Source organism: Ochotona curzoniae, unplaced genomic scaffold (genome assembly GCF_017591425.1).
Source record: "Ochotona curzoniae isolate NIBS_2020 unplaced genomic scaffold, NIBS_Ocur_1.0 scaffold_4953, whole genome shotgun sequence".
In the NCBI taxonomy this organism is placed as follows: Eukaryota; Metazoa; Chordata; class Mammalia; order Lagomorpha; family Ochotonidae; genus Ochotona; species Ochotona curzoniae.
Genome location: NW_024467127.1, coordinates 4,022,986 through 4,046,366, shown reverse-complemented (window position 1 = coordinate 4,046,366; position 23,381 = coordinate 4,022,986). Strand labels below are relative to the sequence as shown.

General features: G+C 44.2%; 1 protein-coding gene across 1 annotated transcript in view; it reads left to right on the top strand.

Annotated features, from left to right (window-relative positions):
- The window catches only part of LOC121150356 (contactin-associated protein-like 5), a 298,680-nt gene that overhangs the window by 106,695 nt on the left and 168,604 nt on the right, over positions 1-23,381 (top strand). Inside the window, exons 8-9 of the mRNA XM_040971200.1 lie at positions 11,835-12,099; positions 20,655-20,804. Of these exons, the coding sequence (XP_040827134.1) occupies positions 11,835-12,099; positions 20,655-20,804 (415 nt within the window). The remainder of the gene's footprint in view (positions 1-11,834; positions 12,100-20,654; positions 20,805-23,381) is intronic.

Sequence of the window (23,381 nt, the reverse complement as noted above, 5' to 3'; positions counted from 1 at the left end):
GCAGAATTGCAAGCTGGGTCTGCCATATTCCCAAGGCAGCTGAAAAATAGGATTTTTGTTTGGTGTAATAAGACAGGCACACTGCCTCCTTAGTTTTTCTCAATACTGAAGATGTGGTGTAGCAGAATATCCCTGTGACTCAATTTAAGGTGCCCCGACAGGAGATTGTTCTGCTCCTTTCCCTTGATGATCAATGTCATCCATGCTCTAGATCCTATGTCAGTCATTAGACTTTGAAATCTTGGATCAGGGTCTAGTGACAGTGCATCCTGGTATGCAACTTAAGGCAGCTCCGCTTCCCATTCAGCTCCCTGCTGGTGGCCTGTGAAAGCAGTCCAGTATGGCTCAAAGTCCTGGGACTCTGCACCCATGTGGGAGACCCACAAGAAGCTCCTGGCCCCTGGCTTTGGATTGGTGCAGTTCTGGCCATGGCGGCCACATGGGGGAGTGAATCAACAGATGAAATATCTTCTGTCCTCCACACCTGTCTCTATCTGACTTTCTAATACAAATTTTTCTTAAAAAAATAAACAAAGTGGATGTAGAAAGTCTCTCAAAAATGTACCTCTTCAGAGCATACTTTCTAATGCTTGGCTATTAGCACTACAGTGAACCCTAAGGTAACTATGGTCACCTGATTCTAATCAGAGATTCAACTTCAATTTGCAATTTTGTCTGAAAGTGACTTTTTCTGCTTTTATCAGAACTTCTCCTGCAAAAGATAGCTCAGCAAAGGTTTAGGAAAAGTCAGTCCTATGAGACATCAAGTTATGCAATAGGCTAGAGATAACTATCATGGGCCACTACCGTGTTAGATAGGTAACGGAAACAATGATGAAAGAAAGAGGGCGCTTTTACTATATCGGGTTACAAGGGAATTGGCCTTTAGTCATCCAAAATGAAAGAAAGATCAAGACCAGGAGGAGCACCAGGCAGCTAGACACCAATGAGGTCCATTTGTTTCCTTATCAATCCCATTAGTCCTCCAAACACAGTAGGAAGCAGTAAGCCTCAGAGAGAAGACAGGGTTTTCCTAGAAAATTCATGTTAAGAATGTGGGTTTTCCTGTGTTGAAGTTTCAGATCCTTAGAAATCAAAGCAAATGGGATATACTCAGTTGCAAATACACCATTATGTAGCTACAGAAAAGTGGCTATTACTACAAGGCACTAAACACAAACAAAAAGCAAACAACAACAACAAAAGCCAAAACAAAACCAGTAGTCTTAACTGTTAAAACATGTCACTGGCAGTCACAGGAAAAAGCTATGAGAGTAGGGGAGATTGGGAAAGGAAAAGGCACCAGGTATGGGCAGGGAGGGAGGGTCCCTGGACTGGCCAGATGGAGTGTGAGAGTGGGGTGTGTAGTAGAGGCCTCCTTGGGATTGGTTAGAGTTAATTCATAGGTACTTTTGCCTGGGAAACTGCTGCAGGAAGTCTTCTTAGAAGGCCAGAACCTGGGCAGCTGCCCTGTCTGTCCATGCTCTCTCTTTTTTTAAAAGATTTATTTTATTTTTATTGGAAAGGCGGATATACTATACAGAGAGGAGAGACAGAGAGGAAGATCTTCCATCTGCTGGTTCACTCCCCAAGCGGCCGCAACGGCTGGAGCTGAGCCAATCCGAAGCCAGGAGCCTCTTCCGGGCCTCTGAAGCGGGTGCAGGGTCCCAAAGCAGAGTTGAGAGAGCCAGGGAGGTGAGGACAGGAAGATCTTCCATCTGCTGATTTACTCCTCAAGTGGCCGTAGTAGCTAGGCTAGGCCAAAAGGAAACCACAAGCCAGTTTACCCGAACTCTTCCACATGAGTGCAGGGAGCCAATCTGAAGCCAGGAGCCAGGAGCCTCCTTCCCAGTCTCCCACGTGGGTACAGGGTCCCAAGGCTTTGGGCCGTCCTCGGCTGCTTTCCCAGGCCACAGGCAGGGAGCTGGATGGGAAGTAGGGCTGCGGGGATTAGAACTGACGCCCATATGGGATCCCGGGTGTGCAAGGTGAGGACCTTAACCACTACACCATCGCGCCGGGCCCTCCATGCTCTCTTAATCCACATTTGTATAGCTATTTGTGAAAAAGAGGAATTGGGATGGGAATTTATTTGGGAAAACTGGCTTATGGGATTATGGAGTCTGGCATGTTTGATCATCCAAAATTCCCTAGTGTAATTTACTTAGCCTAAAAACCGAAGGACCAGAGGAACTGATGAGGTGGGTCTCATTCTGAGGGCAAAAGAGAAAAGAAAATGTCACAGAACAAGCAGAAAGGTAGGAAACGAAATGTTATGAACTATTCCTTCTTCCTGTTGTTCCATTCAAGTTCAAGTGGTTTTGCCTATGTCCACTCACATTGAATAGAGCTAACACTTTAGTGTCTACCCAGTAACTCTGGATTTCACAGAAGCACCCCCCTGGATACACCCAGAAGCTGTGATAAATGTTGACACTTTGTGCCAGTCCAGTGGAAGCTTGCAACTAACCCTGATGGACTTTCGTGTTGAGTCATCCAAGGTTCTCAGCTGGGAATAGTGTTCTGGTGAGGTTGGTTGCGCTATAGCCTTCAATATCAGCATTCCAGAATTGAATGTTGGTTCTGGCCCTGGATATTTTGCTTCCAATTCAGTTCCATGCTGCTGTGCCTGGGAGGGAAGCAGAGAGTGGCCCAAGGGCCCGGGCCCTGTTGCTGTTGCAGAGGACCTCCACGGAGCTCCTGACTCCTGGTCTAGTCCTGCTCTAACACAGGCTATTACAACCTTTTGAGATGTGGACTAGCTGGTATGAACATCTCTCCTTCAGCCATTGTCTCTCTGTCCCTCTGCCTTTCAAATATATGAGATAAATCTATACAAAAGCCCCTTGACCTCTTTTGCCTACATTAATTCAACAGCTACGCACACAATATGCTCTAGACTCCTGAGTACAGTCCTCAGGCGGACTGTACCTGAAAAGCACTGTTACTGACCTTAAAGCCACCTCTGCCCGTCTTTGAGAAATGGGTCAAGGAAAGTTAATCTCTTCCTCCACTCACACAGACTTGGTTGTTGGGTTTCAATGGCCTGGATGTCCTTAGGATGTCATCAAGGTGTGTGGGTCCCGCAGGGGCAGGACCTCCGCTTTCACTAAGTATGATCCTCAATGGTGTATATTCACATAGATGTAGAAACTAGGACAGCCTGCAAGCTTTTGCTTTGTGATTCTAACTTTTGCACGCCACTGCTCCACTGGTAGAAATCTCTCTCACTCTCTGTCATTCTCTCTCTTTCTTTCATTTTCTCCTTGAGATAAGATGTGGGAAGATAACTTCTCTGTCTTTAGAACTACAAAGAAAAGACCAGGATGGTTTTCCCAATGAACTATTAGAGTAAAATAATTCACGAAAACTGTTAGTGATAGAAGAGGGACTACTGCAATGGGGATAATAATAATGGAGAGAGATTATACTCATCTCTGAACAGGACGAAGGAGAAAGGGGATTTAAACCTAAGGAACTGGCTGGACATCAGTGTGATAAACTACCTAGAAGGGGGGTGATTCTTTGCTGAACTAGCCCAGAAGGTGCCTTGCCGAAGGCAGGCTCAGGGGAGGAGACAGAAGGTGATCAGACAAAGGGGGAGAGATATTTTTTCCTGTATTGACTCAGTAAAACTTATGCTAAAATGTGAAAAAGTGGGTCAACCTCAGATGTAATCAGAGAGGGAATTCAGAGTTGCCTGACAGTAGACATTGTTTCGGGACTCCCGAGGGACAAACAACTTCTCCATTTTTGTCCCAGCACTGCCAGTCATCACATTTTGAAAGATATGCACAGAAACAAGGAGCAGGCACAAAGAACTGCCGTGGTGAAAACAGGAGGAAGTGCTCCGATAGAAAGAGCGGTGAACTGTGCCAACCTCTCTCGGATGCTCGTGACCACCTTTCAGCCAGGAAGCCGTGGGCTTGTTCAGGAAAGATGTATCAATCACCCTGCTACTGATTCCAAGTTCATTTGTCTGCTGCATGAAAAAGATGTCAAGTGGAGAGTAAGCTATTTATACAACAAAGGTGTGGTCATTCAGAAGCTGGGAAACAGAGCTGGGCTAGTGTGTTCAATAAGCCATCAAGCTCATGCCTTTTAGCTGCTTTTAGATGCAGGTGGCAGGAACAGTGAGGGCAGCAAGGTCAAAGGGCAATGCATCAGAGCAGGGATCTAGGCACCAGCAAGGGACCCAGAAGGCTTGTGAGCCTCTTCGTCCTTGGCAGCTGACATTACAGATGGAATCCAAACTGCTCACATCAATCCTTAAGAAAAGAACGATCATCTCTGTTCCCACCTCTCACCTCCTTAGAGGAGGCAAGCTGTAGGTGAGGGCGTGCTTAGAGAAACCTCAACAGCAGACAGAATCATGGTCATAACTTCCTTGTCCCTGAGCAAGGCTGAACAGGAACTGTTTGATCTGGAGGTAAATGAGATAAACTAGGAAAACGTAAAGGCAGAGATGCTAAGCTACTTTTCCATGATTCTCCTCCAAGGTAAAATGATTTCCTGTTCTTTTTTTAATGATGTATTAATTCATTTCAAAGAGGCAGGGTAACACATACAAATGCGCACACTCACACAGGATTGTGGCAGAGAGAAAAGACAAGGAAGAGCGAGGGGAAAAAGAAAGCATTTCCTAACTTCTGGTTCATTCCCTCAGATAATCTCCATTGCTGTGTTTGGTCAGGCTGAAGTTAGGAACCAGAAAATTCATGATCTGCTGTGTGTGTGTGTGTGTGTGTGTGTGTGTGTGTGTGTGTGCTAGTTGCAGTAGCGTGGAGTTGGATTGGAAGTTGGAGCAGTTAGGATTCTAACCAGGTCAGATGCAAGGTGTTGATGTTTTAGGCAGTGGGTTTTCCATTGTGTCACAACATCAGAACAAGTGTCTCAATTTTTTGAATTGTGAAAGATCCTGTGGTATTCTAGGACACAGAGAGGATAAAAAGAACTGTGGCGTTCCTTTCAATTTATGCAGCAGCACCAATGAATCCAGCTTTATGATTCGGCCTATCCTCTTTCTTGGTACAGGGCACTGTGTACTGGTTATGGCTGTGACATTCATGCAGTGACTATAGAAGGTGAAAAAGTTCAGTCATATTTGTGCAACTGACTTACAGTCTCTTCCTAGGACACTGTTTGAGAAAACCTGAGTGTATGGAAACCTTGAATGAATTAAATAGAAAGGAATGGAGGGGCTCTGAGGAATGTGGAACTCTCCTGCATTAATGAGGGATGAGAATCAGAGCAAATGGACAATTAAGATGGCAGCACAGAGTAAGTGCATGTTTAAACAGCTGGAGAGTCATTAGCCAGAGTGAAGCAGAGAGGGCATGGACCAGGGGAATAGGAGAGGACAGGCCAACAGCTAAGCGGATGCATGAGGATCTGTGGACATGGGGAGGCAGCGGAAGCAGCAGAGTAGTGTCGTAGTGAGCAGATACCCCAGCGCTGATGGGCAACCAAAGTTCCAGCAGCAGCCAGGTGGGAAGCGGAGGGCACCACGTGCTCAGAGAATGAACCTAGGCATAGAACTGCCCATCCTGATTTGTTTGATTTGAACATGAGTAATAGCAGAGTGGCAGAAGCCAAGCAGATGGATGCTGCAACAGGATGGATTTCATGGCTCAGAACCATACCAGTGCCACACTGGGTGCCATTTTATGTGCTGAAGAAAAGGCTATGCGGGTTGGAGGAACAATGAGGAGTTGTGCAGGCAATGAGCCAGCAAAAGCTCACTTCTGGTACAATGCATTACACTGGTCCTACTGGGAAACAGTATCAACTTGGCATCCTAAAGGTTCCTTACAGACCTAACACCCAGCAGGCCTAGACCTCCACCAGTGCCACATCAGGTGTCATTCTGTGTACTGATGAAAAAGCTGTGGGGCTGAAGAAACAGCAGTCACCTGGTATTACAACACATAATTAAAACTTTAGTTGAAAATAACGAAAAGATCCTTAAATATGCACATGAACAAATGAATTAACATATAGTGGAACCCTCATCTGACTCACTGCTGACCTATCATGTCAGCGGAATCTCTTCAGGTCAAAAGACAATGGAGCAACATATTTCAGATCCTAAAAGAACAAAATTGTTGGCCCAGGATAACGTATCCAGAAAAACTTTCCTTTGTCTTTGAAAATGAAATAAAATTCATCCACAGTAAAAAAAAAATGTTAAAAGAATATGCCTCTTCCAAACCTGCCCTACAAATGGTACCTAAAGATATTCTCTTGGCAAAAAAGAGGAATAGCACCCACCAAAAACAAATGCAAATGCGAAGAACATCCCAGTAAAATAATGACAGAAGACTAAATAAATGAACAACCCATTGCTAAAATGACAGGACCAAATTACCACCCACTCATATTAACTCTGAATGTAAATGGCTTAAACTCATCAATCAATCACAATGAGTGGACTGGATCAAAAAATAAATCCTATCTATCTGTTGCCTAAAAAGGACGTCTTACCAACAAATACATGTAGGAACTGAAAGGGAAAGGATGGAAAAACATTTTTTTTTCAACTAATAAAAAGGGACACTGAGCTGTTACAGATATTCTTATATCAGATAATATAGACTTTGATGTGAAAAGTATTAAAAGCAATAGAGAAGGGCAACACACAAGGATCAAAGGGTTCATTCAGCAAGAAGAGTTCACCTTACTAGTTTCTTAGGATATTTTCTCTTTCATTGCTAATTTTACTTGGTTTTTCCTCTCTTTTCTTTGCTGGTCTGGCTAAAACTTTGTTGTGTTCATCTTTCTAAAACTGGCTCTTTCTTGCTACAATTTATAGTGCTTTTAAGCTTCAATTCTACGCATTTTGCTCTGAGTTTTATCATTTCTTGCTTCCTGCTCCTTTCTTTTTTAGTAATTCCTAGATCATTTATTTGAGTTATTGCAATTTTTTTTTTGTGAGCACCTCGTGTCCCTCTCAATACTGTTTTTGCCAAATCTCATGTATTTTGGTGTTTTTATTTCCATTTATTCGATAGTTGCTTCTTTTCTTTTAATTTCCTCAGTGACACAAAGGTCATAAATTAACATTGTTTTCTTCAAGAAATTTTAAATTTTATGTTTCACTTATTCAAGGACACATTGGTCATTCAGTAGCAAGGCATACAACTTCATGCTGCTGCAAATTTTCTATCTTTCCACCTGTTGTTGATTTTGTTTTATGGCTTTTCACTTGAGGGGATCCATAGTAACTGTGTAATAAAGTCTATCATATGCAGGTGTGAAGATACAATGCAGTATGCATCTCTAATTCCAAATCAAAGGTGAGCTCCCAGTGAAACCGTTAAATATATCTTGAGAATGGGATAGTGGATGCTCTTCCATTGTCCATACTTACAATATCAGGATATGCTTAAACAGCAAAATGCTGGACATCTGCCTGTTTATGATGAATTTTACTTTGTAATAATATAGAGGAATCAGTGGGGGGAAGGGACCTGGGGAGGGTGAAGGGGAAATTCCAGAGCTTACGGAACTGTACCGTAAAATAATCATACAAATATATGCAGAAATAGTATATAAGAAAACTGAACCAATATTCTGTACTGGAAAAAAAAATAAAATTGGAGAAACTGAGGAAAGAGCTACATAAGGCAGAAATCTGTGGACCATGGTCCAAGTCTGTGTTGATACAATTCTGAAACAGATTGTCTTCCTGGGTGCCTTTTCTAAATAATGGTTTGCTCCTCCATCAAATGCCAGTTAAGGACTACTCAGAAATCACAAATGTCGTGAGTGAAAATGATCATCTAGCACATGGTGATTTATACAATAGCACTCTTACACACAGCTAGTGTTTTTTTCTTTGTCCTTCCCCCCACCCCCTTGGTGGATGGGGCTAGCATTGATGGTCTTCAGCACTCTGTGCAGCTCCTCTGCTGGCAAGGAGCACAGTTGAAATGGGGAGTAGCAGTAGCAGCGGCATACAGCAGGAGTGATGTGGGAGCTGAGCTCTGTACTCCTACATTCTCCTGGAAAGTTGAGTCAGATTTGATTTGGAAGGGAATTCACATCCAGCCACTCCTCTGCTAGTCATCCTTGAGTTTACCATGAAAAAACATAGCAGAGACCCGTACTGAAATCAAATTGTAGGCATCTTCAGGGATGCAAGGGCAACAATGACCTAGAAAAACAGAGAAAGGAATTAAGGTACAGGAGAAAGGAGCGTGACCGTCAATGAAGAGGGACACTACAGGACATCTAAGGAACATGCAAGGGCACAGAACCTATCCAGTGTAATTTGAGGCCTCCCTGTTCCCTGTTGAGTAAGATGTTGGTCACCAGTCCCAGCCTTCCCTTAAACACTGAGAATTCCCAACAACATTTATTAGAAATTCCTGCTCTAGGGGTCTAATCCATGTGTATCCTAACTTCTGAGCCTCATACAAGTTTGAGCCCCATCAATAATGTAGAAAAAGGAGGCTAAGAAAGGACATGAATAAACTAAATAGGAAAGAACATTATTAGTGCCTGGAACATTCCACTGACCTGAGAGCAACCTTCCACCACTGTCTCCCAGGAGCATACAGTGCTTAGGGGAGTTGAACTTTAGGTTTTGAGTCAAGAGATAAAACAGATTTTTATGATCATATGTGCTTTTAAAAGTCTTCATCTCCCCAACCACTTCCCAACTATTCCCCATCAACATCTTGAAACAGCTAATCTTCTGTCATCAAAAGAATTGACAGTGATCTCTGAAAGTAGTAGTAATAATGATAATAATAATAACGGCTACTAGTATCTCTTAATTTCTCCATATGGACTTTGTAATTTTGTTTCTTCCAAATGGCAGTCATGACACAGTTACTAAGTCATCAATGCTTGTGTGCGTCTGGGTGAGAGGGATGTTTCTGTAATCCAATTATAGCCTCGTATCATCTACTAAGCATTCAGGTTCTTTTTTGGGAGTCTGAGAATAGCAATTCAAGGAGCATAAATTCCATTGGGAGCTAAAACATTTGCCAGTAAGGGCAGATTAGAAACATCCGTATCAGGATAAACACTGCAAGACTAAGTAGGGTTTACATAGGGTGCTTGTCCAGATATTTGACTGGAGGATATAGTTATATCTATTGCTCAGATTACACCATTGTTCCAGGAAACAAAGGTTTAGATGCCACTTTGGGTAAATAATTTCCTTGTGGCATTCTGGAAGTTCCAATACTGATCACATCAGCACAAGACAAAGCTGGTAGCAAATGTAGCAGCTACTAGCTCTTTCCACAGGACACACAGCAGAAATCCAAACATTCACACTGAAACAGCTAGGACATACCATGAAGAAGTTGATACAGGCTTACATAGGGTGTCATCCAGAGCAAAGGAGGTAAGCATCAGAAGTGGTGGCTAGAAATTAAAGCCTCCACACCAGTACAATGTGGATTTGCCTTCAGTCATCCCTAAACCCAAGCTGTGTGCCCTTGAAGTGGAGTGAAACTGCATGAAGGCGTTGCTGTTCATGATTCATGATCTGCATATGCAAATGCTGAGGCTACTGCCTGGAATGGAGGGCAGTGTAATCTGTAAGGGGTTTCTTCACCAAAATGCAGGGCACCTCCCTTTGACACTTTCCCTGACTTCCAGAAATCTATCCCAAACAAAATTCCTGAATCACCACTACAGAGGAACAGTGTGAGAATATGCCCTTGGAAGAATGACTGATAAGTGTCTCATTAGAAATCTACCATTGGTAGAAGTTGTTTCAAGTAACATAAGGCTATCAGCAACACAGGGGAGAGATGCTCTTCGGGGGGGGGGATATTTATAATCATGCTTAGGGCTCATAAACATTAGAATTAAATCTATTTTAGTTATTCTGCTGCTGCACCAGGCCACTGCAGTGGAAAGCTAAATCCAGGTTGTCATTCCTTTATCTTTTTAAAATTTTTATTTCTTGAAGGAGACAGAGAGAGTGCTCCCATCTGCTTACCTATCCTTCACACATTGCCTGTGAAATACAGTGATTTGAGAAGGCCAACGCCAGGTGTCACAAGCTCCTTCTTGCTCTTTCTTATGAGTGTTAAGAGCTCAACTACTTCAGTCATCCCTGCTGCCTCCTAGAGTGTACAGTAGAGCAGGATGCTGGACTTCTGAGAAGAGATGGAACACCAAGCATCCCACTGGGATACAGGGATGTTGGCATTCTGGTTGGTTGTTTCCTCCTCATCTTCTCCTTCTTCATTCTTAACATTTTTCAGAGGGATGGAGAGAAAGAGAGAGAGGCTTCTGTGTGCTGATTCACGTTCCAAATGCAACAGATGGAGCTGGGTCAGCGCCAAAGCCAGAAATCAGGGGCCAGAATTTCAATCCGAGTATTCCCTGTCATGGAGCCAATCTGTTAATTCATCCCCATGGTCTCCTAGAACATGCACTGGCAGGAAGCTCCAATGGAGAAATGCAGCTGGTTATTGCATCCAGATACTCTGAAGCAAGAGCAGCCATCTGGACCACCAGGATGAACTCCCACCCCTTAGGTAACCACTGAAACTAAGTGGAATCCCTCATATTCTTGCATATGTGATGCTGGCTACGGGAGCAGCTGAAAAAGGCTGAACCAAGGTGTTGTGCAAAGGCTGGCGTTTGGTAGCCCTGAAAGGAGACAGCCATATCTACTTTGATGTGCTTTCCTGAACTAACTTACTGCATGCCTGCAAACCTGAATGTGTGGAGCCTAAATGATTCAAATGGGAGTGATGGGAAATATGATGTGGCTGGCTATGTGTTTTAAATATGAATTCCAAATAATTTTTATGTTTAGGCACATATTCACAATGTTAACAATAGCTCAGGCTTTCTCCTGGCCCATCCACTGGAAGTGGCTCAAGATCATGGCTCCATTGGGCACATGTGACAATCTTTAATTCCTGCAACTTTCCAGGGCAGACAATTACTGTGGTTGTTCATGGTTATTCTTAGTTTCATTTCCCCAGTGCTTCTGCAGCATAGAATGGTGTTCTTTGTCTTGCTTCTATGGCGTACACACTTCATATCCCCAGGCTTTTCATCCACTCTCCCCCCAGTGTCACTGAACATACCTTCATCAAATCAAATGTGTGACCCACGGTCCTCCAATGTGTTTTAACTCTGAAGGGAAACTTTGTGGCAATCATCAGAGTGTTCTCTGTTGCGGTTCCCACTCACCTTTCTTGCCTCTCCTCTCTCGCTGGCTCTTCATGGCCCACTTACTACCTGCAAACCAAAAGAGGCCTTCCGTCCTCCTGAGATGCCATTGTACTAGTTTCTACTAGACTTTGCTCGCATACTGACCCTCGATGGACATGTCAGCTACTGCTCACTCACACTCCTTCTTGTCTGCTACTATGTAAACCTCATTTCCTGACAGAGCCTCTGCTTGTCCTACTATTGCTCCTCTGGGCGCCTCCAGGAGCTGCGCTTCACTTCTGTTTTATCACATTTCAGTGTGTTGCAAACCTGTTGCACATGCATCTTTAAAAAACTGCTCCAATTGCTTGGCACATGGCTGGCATGCCATGTGGATTTATGCAAGTGAATATCACTATTTTCACCACTGTTGTGCCCTAGGAAGAGCCCCTTTCCCTTATTCCTCCCTTGCTGCTGTCTCTGATGGCCTTCTTGCTGGGAATGCTGTTATCCTTCACACAGAAAAAACAATCTCAGATGTGTCTTGGAGCAAAGCTGACATTTTTTCCCCTTTTAAGATTTTGCAGCTGAATGTGGAATGATCCTGAAATTGAGGTCAGCTTGAGCTTGTCGTTTTTATCAGCTTTCAGAATACAGAATAAAAGATGGCTTTTCCATGTTTGGTTTTTATTGTTTTCCAGGGCAATGTCACTTTTTCCTGCTCTGAACCACCCATCGTTCCCGTCACATTTGTCAACTCCAGCAGCAGTTACTTGCTGCTGCCTGGGACCCCACGAATCAATGGGCTCTCAGTGAGTTTCCAGTTTAGAACATGGAATAAGGATGGGGTGCTTCTGTCCACGGAGCTGTCTGAGGGCTCGGGGACCCTGCTGCTGAGCCTGGAGGGCGGCATCCTGAGGCTCCTCATCCAGAGAACCACTCAGCACGTCGCAGAAATCCTCACAGGTATGTGTGCTGATGCCGGCCAAGAGGGCTTCTTATTCAGCCAGGTTCAGAAAGAAGGCTCTTCTGAAACACACAGAAGCTGGCTCTAGGGTTCATGGGAAGGCCCGTGGTTGCACAGCTGCTCCAATCTATAAAGGCAGCATTTTTGTTCTTGTTAGGAAAAAAACAAATAAAAGCAAGTTTCAAATCACTGACGGAGCACCTGGCTATGTGTGCCCTTTGCAGACTGCATCTGAAGTGATTGGAATTCTCACTGCCTCACTAGTAGGAGGGGATGTTTTCTACTCTGTAGATGATGAAGTGGAGTCACAGAAACGGCTTCCACAATTATATGTTCCTGAGGGGATTTCTCTCTCTCTCTCTGTCCCTTCCTTCCTTCATCCCTCCTTTCTTCCCTTTCTTTCAATCTTCAATTCAATCTCAAGGAAATTATTTGAGGGATTGACAAGACACAAAGGGTTGAGACACGGCATACTATGTCCTATGAGCTCCTTTTGAAATCCCAGTAATTCCACATCAGATCCAGGCAACTCTGGGGAAGCAGTGGGAGACGACTCAAGAGCTAGAATCCCTGCCTCTCACGGAGGAGAGCTGGATGGGATCCTATTTCTGCTTGGCGCAGACCTGTCTACTGTGGCCACTTGGAGAGTGGACAAGCAGCAGGAGTAACTGTCTTTCTCTCCCTTTCTGTATCTCTGCCTTTCAAACAAGTAAATAATTCAATAAAACACATATTTAAATATATATACACATTACATTATATAAGTATATAATATTTCATTATATAATATTGCATTATATAATTATATAATTACGTAATATTGAATTATGTAATATATATGTTTTCAAATAATTCAATAAGAATACATATAGCATCTGGATATAGCAATTTTTAAAATATGTATCGATTTATTTACTTATTCGTTTAAAATGCAGAGACAGAGAAAAAATTATCTCCCCAAATGGCCACAAACTGCAAGGCTTGCTAGCCTGAATCCAGAAACAGGACTCCTGCAGGGTCTCAAGCACCTACGATCTTCTGCCAATAGGGAACTTCATGGGAAGGAGAGTAACTGGGATTTAACGTGAAATGTCAGTGTTGCAGGAGGCATTTTAACTTGCTGCAACACAGCGCCAGTCTAAAGAGTGCCTTTTGTTTGTTTCGCTTTATTTTTAATGATCCATAAATGGCTGATATTTGGGAAACACTATATTTTTATTGCAATGTACAATAGACATTAATTTGCACCAACATGCCAGAATCTGTGCTAGGGACTGAGGCCCGATGATCAGCCCATGGATCCTTTGAGATCCCTCCCTGAATAATGATTTCTTCCTCAGATCTCACTCTGTTGTGCACTCGGGGACAACGTCGATCATGCAGGACTCGACTGCCTGATTTTTCTAAAGTTTAAATATCTTTCCTTCTCCCCTCCCGCCCCGACTTGTGAAATTGTCATCAAACACATGAAAGGAAATTGATAAATAGTGAAAAATATAGCTTACCAGTGAAAGCCTGTTCACACCACGCAATAGCCTCCAATGTCACTAAGGGAGCCGAAAAGCGAGCTAGGTCCCTGATAAATGCAGGAGTGCCTGAAGTTTGGACTCACACAGGTAAATTCAAAGGCAGACTTACTTTCGTTCCGTGGCCCTGGTTAAGCATCTTAGTTCATACAAATAGCGGTGTGTTAGTTGCTAATAGCTTTGGGTATATTAAAGTCTGTGATTGGAGATACTGTGTCCCAGCTTCTGTTGGTGAGGATTAGAGAGGACACTTGATTTGTGTGATCATGGCTTGGAAACTCCCTGGAAGCTACAGTGGAGTTGTTGATGGGGATTCCTAGGAGAAAATTTGCTTCTGTACTCACAGGGCTGCTGGAAGCCTCTGGACATCCACTGCCATTCTCGCCCTCATGGCTTTTCCAGAAGGGAGCCTGGAGGTGGTGACAGAGAGCACAACAGATAAAACCACAGTCAACAGATCCTACTGTTGGGGGTTGTTGTTGCACTCTGCTATCAGTGTACTCATCCCATGTGGATGACAAAGTCCAGTCTATTCATATGGAAGCGACTGTGTGTAGGCGTGGATATCCTTAAAGATGGATTGCTAGGTCATCATAGGAATGGCCCATCATGGGAAATTAAAAACAAGTGGGGACAAATACCTGCATTGTGGCTTTGACTGCATCTGCATCTGAGATGGCCACATCTCCTCTTAGCATGCCAGAATTTGAGATTGCTGTTACTGCACACCGTGGGATATAGCTGGTGATGGTTCAAGGACTTGGGTGCGTGCCACCCACCTGACAGACATGAGTCCACACCCTTACATCCACCTTTTGTGAGAATTTGAAAAGTGAACCAGTGGATTGGGAGCAGTCTGTCACTCTGTCTGTCATTTAAATAATTTAAATAAGCAGGACTATGATGGCCATTAAAGGAGATTCATATGTTTCTAATTCTCAGCAATATTGAGCAGCTATGTTAAAATTCCCTTTTCTTTTATTCTGACATAAGACCTAGAGGTAAAAGGAGCTATACTATAATAAATCATAAAAGCCATGAGTGAATTTGTGCAGTTAGAGGAGCCAAAAAAATATGAGATTTCCAATAGTGAAGATGATTTAGTCACTTAGAATTATATTTTTCATGTTCAGATTCATAAAAGTTAAACCTAAATCTTCCTTATTTAAAACAGAAAAATGTGAACTGGTACTGGGCTATTTCTCTCTAATTAGGAAGATATTTGAGCACAGAGAATGTAGGCCTCAGGGCAAAAATGCAGTTTTGATACAGTGCAGACCATGGTGACTCTTTGTCGTAATGGTTCCAGGAGTTTCTTGTATAATTATGCACATGGCAGTCAATTAAAATGAATTTGTGACTGAGAAAGAGTGGCAAGTGCTCCCACATCTCCTGGTCGCAGAAGGGGAAAGACATTATGAGTTATTTCAGACTTGCCTGACAAAAACCAAAGCAAGAGAAGTTTATGAATTGTGTTGCCTGAGTGCCTAAATTCTGCCTCAGAAAAATCCTGCGTACTTTTCCCCTCTAGGAGAATTTCCTGCATTTGGGAAATTTAAAATATCTCATTTTTTCCATACAAATTAAACAGGATTTTTACTTACTTGGGAGAATGGAAGAAAACAAAAAGAAGTAAAAGAAAACTGATTTCCTTTTATATTTGATCGAGTGGCGGATAGAGATGAAAAAAAAAGAGAGAGATTGAAAAGATCTTCCTTCTTCTCATTCATTCCCTTAAATGTGCTTCTTCCCTTGTATGTGCTTCTCATTGTTGATAAGAAGCTTGATAACAAGTTTTCTGAATTCTGTGTTCCCCGTTCTCTCGATATCTTCCTCAGTTAACTCTGAGGTTGGCATAACGTTTTGCTCCTTTGCAGGGGAGTCTTCAGTAATATTCATGTTGCCTTTGTGTCTTCTTTTGCTCTTGGTCATTGCACATCTAGCTATCTGATTGTTCTCCTTGGGGCAGATTTCTAAGCTGTGTCACCCACAGGTCTACAGTTTGATTTTACTTATTGCCATTGGTACACGGCTCTTTGCCTGCAGCCACTTGTGCCACAACCTCCAGTGAGTTCCAGGTCTGGGTTCTTAGGTTAGATTTCCACCGTGATCTCCATAGCCCTTGCTCCTGACTCATCACTCCCCACCTCCTGTGATACCGTGCTGAGGTTGCACCATTGTCTCTGCAAACTTTCTCCCACTTCCGGTTGGAATAGGTCCCAGGATTAGGGAGACACCAGGTGTCCTATATAGCTAGGCTGTTGGTGGTGCTGATCTTGCCGGAACCCGTTGGACATTAGGTCTGGGTGCCACAGTCGGTATTATTTTCCTGTGGTATCAGTGTAACCCACTGAAACTCAGTGAGTTCTCGTGACTTCAGCACAGTTCACTCTTGTCCCCCTGCGGTCCTAAACCTTTTGCCATAGTGTACAAAATGGCACCTGATGTGCCACTGGTAGAGTTGTTGATATGCTAGCTGTCAGGTCTGAGTGCTACTCATACTTGTCTTGGGTGGAACCCGTAGAATGCCATGTTGCTGCAGTTCACTGAGTCAGAAATGAGTTCACTCCCAGCTCAGCACATGTGCAATCCTTTCCCTTGCCTTTACCTCCTTACACAAAATGGTGCCCAATTCAGCTCTAGGGGTCTGACTGGGCTGTGAAATCCACCCTGTTCTTGCACTGTCTGTGTAGGATCTGCTGCTCTGTCTCTGCTCCTGGTCAAATCAAACGGACCAGCAGGACAGACAGCTGTTTGTTTGGGTTCACCTCCCGAGCTCCCAGTGAAAGTCTCTTCCCTCCTGGTTGCTGGTGGAGTTCTGGCTGCTGGTGGGGTTCAGATCGCTGTTAGCTGAATGTCACTGGAGTATCAGTCACTGCAACACCACACCGTTGTTTTTGCTGCTTTCCTGTGTCTGTCAGTCTCCAGGTACCCCTCTGCTGTTGTTTTGTCCTCTCCTATTTCCTGAAATGTGTCCTCTCTGCTTCATCCTGATTAAATGTTTTTCCATTCATTTAAACATGTCCTTACCCTATTCCGCTATCTTGATTCTCCCCCACCTTTGAACTGTTAAGGCCAGGTATGGCATGACACAGAAAAGCAGCTGAGATGGGTTTTCCATGGAATGTAAGACCCACACGCTCTCAGTCAGTCAATCCTGTTTCTGTTGCATAGATAAGTAAGCAAGTTTAGCAAGGTTAAGGATCTTGTGTAAATCTGTAGAAATTATAAGTGGTAGGGCCCTGACCAAAAAGGTATTGTGTGAAGGAACACACCACGGAACCATGTAACAAGTTATTTCCAGGGTTGAAGCAATCTCCACAGTATGCCCGGCTGGGTAGTATCTCACTGTATGCTGTGTGTGGAGTAGAGAGCCATGTAGACATGATGGGACAAAGGTTGCCATCTAATATCGGTAGACCGAGAGGGGAGTCTGGATTCTTCTTGGTCTCTCTGTGTAGTGTTCCATACCCCTGCCCAGGTTGCCTAGTCCCTCTGGAGCTTTACGGGAGAAGGTAAGGAAAGGAAATGATCTCTGGAATATTTGTGAAAGGCTTCCCGTGAGGGCAGTTCTATTTTCCATGGCTCACCTTGGCGTAGACAGCTGGTTTCTCTGATTCACTCACGGTAGGAAGGAGGCAAGAAGCAGGAATGTGTGAGGCTGTGCAGCGCAAAATGATGGCCTGAGGTGGAGTGGGAATGAGCCCCGGGATGGATCACTCCTGGCTCATTCCTAGGGCAATGTTTACAGTAACCAGTGGCTACCACCAGAGGCGCTGCCTCCAACTGACTTTAGCGCCGGAGCTACACGACATAAACAGGTGCCCAGCGACTCGTGGAGCATGCGCAGAACATCCTCAGAGCGTGCGCAGAACAAGAACCCTCTGTTCTGCCTCCCTTCCCTGCCTCTCGCATGTGAGTTATAAAACTCCAAAGCCAGGTTCCCGGGCTGTGTGTTTTGCACCTGCAGTCATCGCGCCGGGTGGAAGTGTCCCCGAGAGCTTCTTGCTTATAAGCTTTGCCTGAGCTAAGAGCCTCTCTCAAGTGTGTCTGAGCTTCCCCAATGTCGAACAGCAGTAGAAGAGAGCCAGAGAGGCCTTACTCTCGGGCGTTTCCAAAGCCTTTGGGTCAAAGACTCAGAACGCTGAGAACCATGCTTTAGGATCCGCTGTTCTGAGCCTCGGCAGATGTAACAGGATTTTTTTCTTTGCCGACCCAAAGAGAGTCCAGAAAATTTGTTTGTTTTCATCCAGTTCTCAGAAACCGGATCCATCTTTTCAGCCTCAGCCCTTACACCTGACGGCAGGTGGTGCCCGCCACCTACTTTCCACTCTTGTTGCTTATTGCCTTCAAGGTATTCGTCTCTTTGAAAGCTTCACTTTCCTGTTCTCCACGCTGAAAAACTAGAATTCTGTTCTTTCCCCAGTGTCTACCTGGGGGAGGCTTGGCAGCAAGCAGTCGGGTAGAATTGGTACTCCACAACTTTTGAAACTTCTTAGCCCATCCTTGAACTTTCCTCCCTACCACACGGAGGGATTCCCAGGGGTGTTGTTCTGGTTCCACCAATGCAGGGAAGTGCAAGAGAACGGCCCATTTGAAAAGAAACATTTTTAGAGGAACCAGTGCCTCCTTATTTAACAAGGAATTAATTCCGGGTTGAGTTCTCATAAATTACTTGTGTATTCCTAGTTGCTGCTGTTGCTTTTGTGTGCGTGTGTTTTGTTTTGTTTTACTCTCCTTTGAAAATTTCTCATGGAGTACTTTAGTCTGCCTTAGTGAACTGATGCCCGTATAGAAAATAGCAAAGTGAAAATGAAAAGATCAGAAAGATAAGAAGGACAGACAACCAAATAACGGAACTCAGTATGTGACAGCAGTTGAAACAGAGATGTGACATGATGAGACGCATCCATTGACGTTGTCACCTCTTGGGCCGTTTTCATTCATAAAATGAGTAATTGAGAGTTCTGATTAGTGGGCACCCCCTGTGTTGTGTTGTCTTCCTTGCTGTACCCTGGCATCTAACAGGGCTTTGGGCCTTGGGGACTAATTGGCCGGAATAGATTGAACTAGTTGCCGATTCTCTTCCAGTCTAAAGAGTCTGAAGCTTTACCTGCACTCACTTTTAATCGGCTACAATTGGCTGTGTCCCTGAAGGTAGTTAAATGTCCACCAAAAGGGAAATGTCAGAATCTCTTGCTCACTAGTGGGCAACCAGGACCTGCATGCTGCCTTGCCTGCAGACTGCTGCCCTCAGGAGACTGTGAGGCTAACTTGTGTGTGCTGATCCCTAGCTTAGCAGCTGTTCAGGGCTGCAATGGAGACTGACTCTAAGGGTTCTCCCACATCTGTGATGCTCAGAGCAGATGGGGTGCAGCCGTGCTGGGGTCAGAGCAGCTGATCCCAGGCCTGCTATTAAATTCTTTGGGCAGCTTGTCCAGCTGTTTGGGGGCTAAAGGGTACCGGCTCTGCATTTACCCCTGTGAGAGCACTCAGAAAGGGCTCTGGCCCTTAGCACCTTCCTCCCAGCTGGTTGCTTCTAGACTCCAGCTCCAGTCACTCCCACAGCTGGTCTGTTTTACCTCCACAAATACCTCTCCATCTCTCTCTCACTGCCTATTTCTGCTGCTGCTTTGGCTGAGAGTCTCTCATCCTGCCTCTGGGGGCTTTTGTACCACAGGTCCCTAAGAGCTGTATCCCTAACCTGGACCCTTCCAAGGTCTATCCCTTGCTCTGTGGTCCCAGGATTCTTCACGTGCACCTCTTCCCAGGTTGTTCAATGTCAACTCTTTAACTCCCAGATCATAAAAAGAAAATGTCAGTTTTAACGACTTGCATGTTGTTATGAGAAAGGCAGATTTACAGAGAAAAGAGGCAGAAAGATATTCCATACACTGCTGTACTCCACAAATGGCTACAACATCCACAATTGAACCGATCTGAAACCAGGAGTCAGGAGGCTCTTCCAGGTCTTCCATGTGGGTGCACGATTCCAAGGACATAGCCATCCTTCACTGCTTTCCAGGCCCTAAGTAGGAAACTGGATTTGAAGAGGAGCAGCCAGGCCACAAATTGGTGCTAACAGGTGAAAGACAAGCCTATTGAAACATGACAAAAGCCCCCAGAGTATTTTTCCCCTAACTGTGCATTAGAAACACACAGGATTTTTTTTTTTTGAATGCAGATGCTTAAAATGCCATTCTGTTGGGATTCACTTGGATCCCAGAAGTTATTTCTTTAACGAAATGACTGAAACCTGTTCACCATGGGCAGCCTCTGGGTAATTGGACCCACTTTCCACCTACCATCTTATGGTCTTGTTTCCCATGCATGACCTTAGCATTCACCTGTCGGCTTCCTTACTTCTGCAGTTCTTGTCCAAGTTATTGCAACTGAGCATTTTCCAAACATTCCTGATATAAAACCTTCTTGGAATTCTCATGTGGAGTAAGTCAACTTTCCTGCTTTCTCCCTTGTTCACACATGATAGCTCTATCCAGTGGTGCACAAAACCATTGGTATTATTTTGAGATTTACTTTATTTTCCTTTTGGGCTTTCATTTTGCATATACGTAACAATTGATCATTTAATATAGGACATGCTTTTAGTAAGTATTGTTAAATAACTTGTCATTCATTGTCAGAGATAAACTTATCCAGTATATGCTTTTTGTTTTGTTTTTCCCTTTTGAATTTAACACCAGCATTGTAAAATTGGGCTGTCCATTTTCAAAAGATAAAAGAGGAATGGAGTAGGAAAGAAAGGAAGGAAGGAAGATAGGAAGGAAAAAGGAGGAAAGGAGGCAAGCAGTCTTGAAGGGAAAAAGAAATGAAAGAGAGAGACATACACACAGATTGAATTGTAAGATGAAGGGAGATGATCCTTGATAATTATTGGGAGCCGAGGGAGGAGGGTTGGCTCTGAGAATGCATGCAGCCACAGCAGGTGGGGGAGCAAGGAAACCTACTGCCTCCAGACCTCAGAGAGTCAGTCATCCTTACACCTGTCCTTCCTGTTTCTATTCCAGGCAGCAATCTGAATGATGGCCTGTGGCATGCGGTCAGCATCAGCGCCAGAAGAAACCGCATCACTCTCACTATCGATAATGACGCAGCATCCGCAGCTCAAGACACTACCCCGGTGCAAATTTATTCAGGAAGCAGCTACTACTTCGGAGGTAAGTTCTCCAGAATATGAAGTTGAAAACTGAGATGGGGGATTGTGGGGGAATGTAGGGAGCAATTATTTCACTCTGTTGGATCTTGCATTGTTATTTATACATTTTGCCTACACATACTCATGCATACTTAAGATAGTGAGATGCCAAATGTCTCAGCTGTACAAATATGAATTATTTAGGACAGGACTGAGAAAGGGGTGAGCTTCATCTATAAGGGTTGGGGTTATGTAGCACAGCCAAAGAACATTTTTGCAGCTCTGTCAGGCTCTCAGATCACACTGGGAAGAAAAACTCAGCTGAAAACTTGGAGCAGATGCACTAAGATTCAGCAGGACTTGCAAGGAGGAAACTCGGGTGGAAGCATCCAGCATGGCTGACTCAGTCACTTCTGTACCTTTTTCTTACTCGACCCCTCAGTTTCCTCCTCAATGCCTACAGTCCACGCCCATGGCTTGGGGTAGCTGGGACTGGGAGGGGTCAGAGGCCCAGGATCACTTAGCTCCATAGAGAAAAGCCAGCTCTGATTCCATCGTCTCCTATGCTAGGTGAATCCTGGGAATCTCTCCAAGCACGATACCTTAGTGATAGTTAGGATGAAAAACATATAATGTGTTGAATTCAAAGAATTCATGGAAAGTGGAATTCCAATTTTATTTGAGTGCAAAAATGAAACCCATGCATGACTTGATCAATATATGTATATAATTAAAAGATTTGTGATTTATTTAAAATAATATTTTCCTTTCCATTTTGTCTCTTTCTTCATTTTATTGACTTGAAAATCAGTGAGACTGAGGTAGAGATAAATAGGCAGTAATCTCCCACCTGCTGGTTCATGCCCCAAAATGTCTGAGACACTCAAGGACAGGCCATGCCAGAACCAAGAACCAGGTGCTCATCCCAGGTCTCCTGGATCCGCTCAGGGACCAAGCTACTTGAGCCATTACCTGTCATCTCCTAGAGTGTGCAGTAGCAGGAACCTGGGGTGACTAATCATCCAGGGTTCAAGCCCAGGCACTCTGAGGTGGCATGTGGGCATCCCAAGTGAAGTCCTGGACATTGATGCAAATGCCCACACCTCCACACACCATTTGAAACACTTGTGTGTATGGGCATCTATATAGATATAGATGATATAGCTGATTTAGATATAGAAAATGTATAAAGGACTTCCCAATAAATTGCCAATAAAGAAATACACACACACACACACACACACACACACACACACTTTTACTTCATTTAAAGACTTTTAATTTAAATTAATATCTACTCGTTAATCAATTGTATCACACATGAAATCTCTGAAGAGAGATATTGAAAATCTGACCTTGAACAAGACACCTAAACAACTTTTTCTGAGATGGGGTGTGGTAGGCTCATCCTTAGAACCACTGGGAGAGGGAATCGAGGCTAAACTGCAGACACCAGTGCTGGCCACATGCAGGGAATGGTGAAGCTGGCTTCTGTCTTGAGAGAGATGAGCTTGGGCTGAGATCTGGTATATAATTGCTCATTTTCTCTATTCAGGAACAGAAAAGCGGCATTATGGGAAGTAATGCACTGTAGTCCACAGTAGTCTCTCCTCGCTCCCAATGAAATGTGCATGAAGTTTAGGAATCTGAAAAGGATTTTATATATGTGACGCACACAAGTCTGCATAGGGTTTTTCTTTTTCTTAAGATTTATTTTATTTTTATTGGAAAGGCAGATATACAGAGGAGAGATAGAGAGGAAGATCTTCCATATCCGAAGCCAGGAGCCTCTTCTGGGTCTCCCACGCGAGTGCAGGGTCCCAAAGCTTTGGGCCGTCTTCGACTGCTTTCCCGGGCCACAGGCAGGGAGCTGGATGAGAAGTGGGGCTGCCGGGATTAGAACCGGCGCCCATATGGGATCTCGGGCATGCAAGGCGAAGACCTTAACCACTATACCATAGCGCCGGGCCCTGCATAGGGTTTTTCTAGGAGGGGGATTGTGTGGAGCAATACCTTGGTGGTCTGACTTTAGAGTGAGAAAAGGCTTCAATCCTTCACTTCCCATCATCTCCAACTGTGCAAAAGCCACAAATCTTCAGAGATGCAGTGCCATTCTCTGCAAAGGTGATGTGGGTCTCGTTTTCTTTCTTGTGACATCTTTGCAGTAGGTATTATTCCACTTCATAGATAGCAAGACTTGTGTACGTGAAGGCATGGTACAAATCCGTGGAGAAAGCAAGGAACATGTGAACCAGAATTCCTGACTAGATGTGTGCCCTCCATGGCCCCTAGTGCAGGCAGAAAGGAGAGCAAATGCAGCAAAGAGCATGGATCCTGTGACCCCTGAGGGCATACCTCACAGACTGCGTTAACTGCCATCTTAAGCCACATTTTAGGGAGAGAGAAAGGAAAAACATCTTGAGTTGATTTCAGAGGATGATTTTAAAAATAACTCTCATGTAATACACAGTTGACATCTTGAAAGGTGAAAACGATGCTCCTCCAGCATACAAGGAGACGTGGGGTTGTTAGAGGTGTGCTTTAAGGAGCACTGGTCTCAACCAGTGAAGATTCTCTGTGTGTGCGATGTCTAAGCACA